General features: G+C 46.6%; 1 protein-coding gene across 1 annotated transcript; it reads right to left on the minus strand.

The window, feature by feature from the left end:
• LOC111006717 (allene oxide cyclase, chloroplastic) lies at positions 1-1,454 on the minus strand. The gene is made up of 3 exons (XM_022278791.2): positions 1,156-1,454; positions 945-1,066; positions 1-687 (listed from the first exon to the last, which is right to left on the minus strand). The coding sequence occupies exons 1-3, from the start codon at positions 1,370-1,372 to the stop codon at positions 286-288; spliced, it is 741 nt and encodes a 246-aa protein (XP_022134483.1). The 5' UTR covers positions 1,373-1,454; the 3' UTR covers positions 1-285.
• Between the last annotated feature and the right edge of the window lie 52 nt (positions 1,455-1,506).

The raw sequence follows: 1,506 nt of genomic DNA on the forward strand, positions 1-1,506 counted from the left end.
TAACCAAAACGTGTCTTTTTATTACACCACAAGATTACACGGTCGAATATAGTTCAACTAGTTAACGCATATATCCTTGACCAATCCTTGACCAAAACGACCTAAGAGGTTTGAATCTATACACCAGTTGTTGAACACAATCACAAAACCTCTCCCAATCAAAATAAGGATACAATTTAAGGATTTTGCAGATGAGAAGAGCGTTAAAACCAAAACAACGACAAAAACACAAGAGATTGCGATTGATTTACAAAGTAAAGGGAAGAAGGAGCACCTGAGGGAGGGTTAGTTAGTGAAGCCAGAGATGGTGGCATGTGGGTGGCAGGCCTTGGCGTTGGGGGTGGGCTCGGCGCCTGGGCTCGGCTCCGTCGGCTTCACAACCAGCTCCGCAGGCAACTCCCCAATGCCCCTCAAGTAGAAGGTGTAGAAAAGCTTGAAGGGGAAGATGATCTGCTGCAGCTTAACCTGACCCGACACGCCTTCGAAGATTCCTGACCCACCAGTCACAGCCAGATACGTGTCCTCGTAGGTCAGGTAAGGCCCCTGCACCGCTATGTGACCGTAGTCTCCGAAGTAAAAGCTGTACATCGCCTCGTAATGGTCGCCTTTCAACTCCGGCTTGTTCTGAACCAATATGCATAGCCCTGCCGTGATTCCTACTCGTTTCTCCAGATCTCCGGTATACAGCTGTAATCATTTCATTTCCAATCAATAGAGATTTACATTATCATCGGGAATCGAAGAATGTGAATAATCAGATTCGTATTGGAATTTGCTAAGGAATTCTTTTTTCCGGTGAAAACCCTAGATAGCGTTCGAATCAAAGCATTGATGGAATTTTGCGATTCCTTTATAGATTAATCAGAAATTTCTCCAGAGAAAGCCACGGATGAACGGGAATTCAAAGGCATGGAAAGTAAAATACGCAGATAAATCGATCTTACTTTGTTCGTGAAGGGAACCAGATCGCCGAGCGCATTCGTATTCTTCTGGCTTAACCTAAGATACGCAGGACTTTGGCGATCCCTCTCGTTGATCTCGTAAACGTATAATTCCTGAACTCTACCTGCAGAAAACCGAACGGATCATCAAAAATCCACAAAGATCCCAAGGATCAAATGGAGGCGATGAAGTGAAAAGAGAAAAAAAACTCACTCGGATTGGGGGAATCGGAGGGGCTAGCCTGGCTCCGGCAAGAGAACGATCTTCCCGGCGCGGAGAAACTCAGATTCTTGGGAGCCGAGAAGATTTTGGAGCTCGGATTGAGGAGCGAACTGGAGAGCTTGACGGAAATCGGGCGATTAGCGGAGGATTTAGCCGGATTCGCGGAGGCTAATCTGAAAGAGCTGGAAACTGCTCTTAGAGCTGCCATGGGCGACGATTTCGATCTCTGATTCGAGTGTTTTGGAATCGGATTTGTAAGAACAGTGATGAGAGGAAGAAGGAGAGCGGAGAAATTGGGGTTTTAAAGAGGGAATATTTGGTGGCCGCCGGGACGTGGACGGT

The sequence above is a fragment of the Momordica charantia genome (assembly GCF_013281855.1).
Source record: "Momordica charantia cultivar OHB3-1 chromosome 4 unlocalized genomic scaffold, Mcharantia_2.0 BLBB01000004.1, whole genome shotgun sequence".
NCBI lineage: Eukaryota > Viridiplantae > Streptophyta > Magnoliopsida > Cucurbitales > Cucurbitaceae > Momordica > Momordica charantia.

Bases quoted from the DNA above. Each gene is read 5' to 3' on its own strand.
- LOC111006717 (XM_022278791.2), bottom strand. From the start codon at position 1,372: ATGGCAGCTCTAAGAGCAGTTTCCAGCTCTTTCAGATTAGCCTCCGCG. The intron at 1,067-1,155 runs GTGAGTTTTTTT...GGTTTTCTGCAG, and splicing joins CTCCGATTCCCCCAATCCGA to GTAGAGTTCAGGAATTATAC. The intron at 688-944 runs GTAAGATCGATT...AAATGATTACAG, and splicing joins TGGTTCCCTTCACGAACAAA to CTGTATACCGGAGATCTGGA.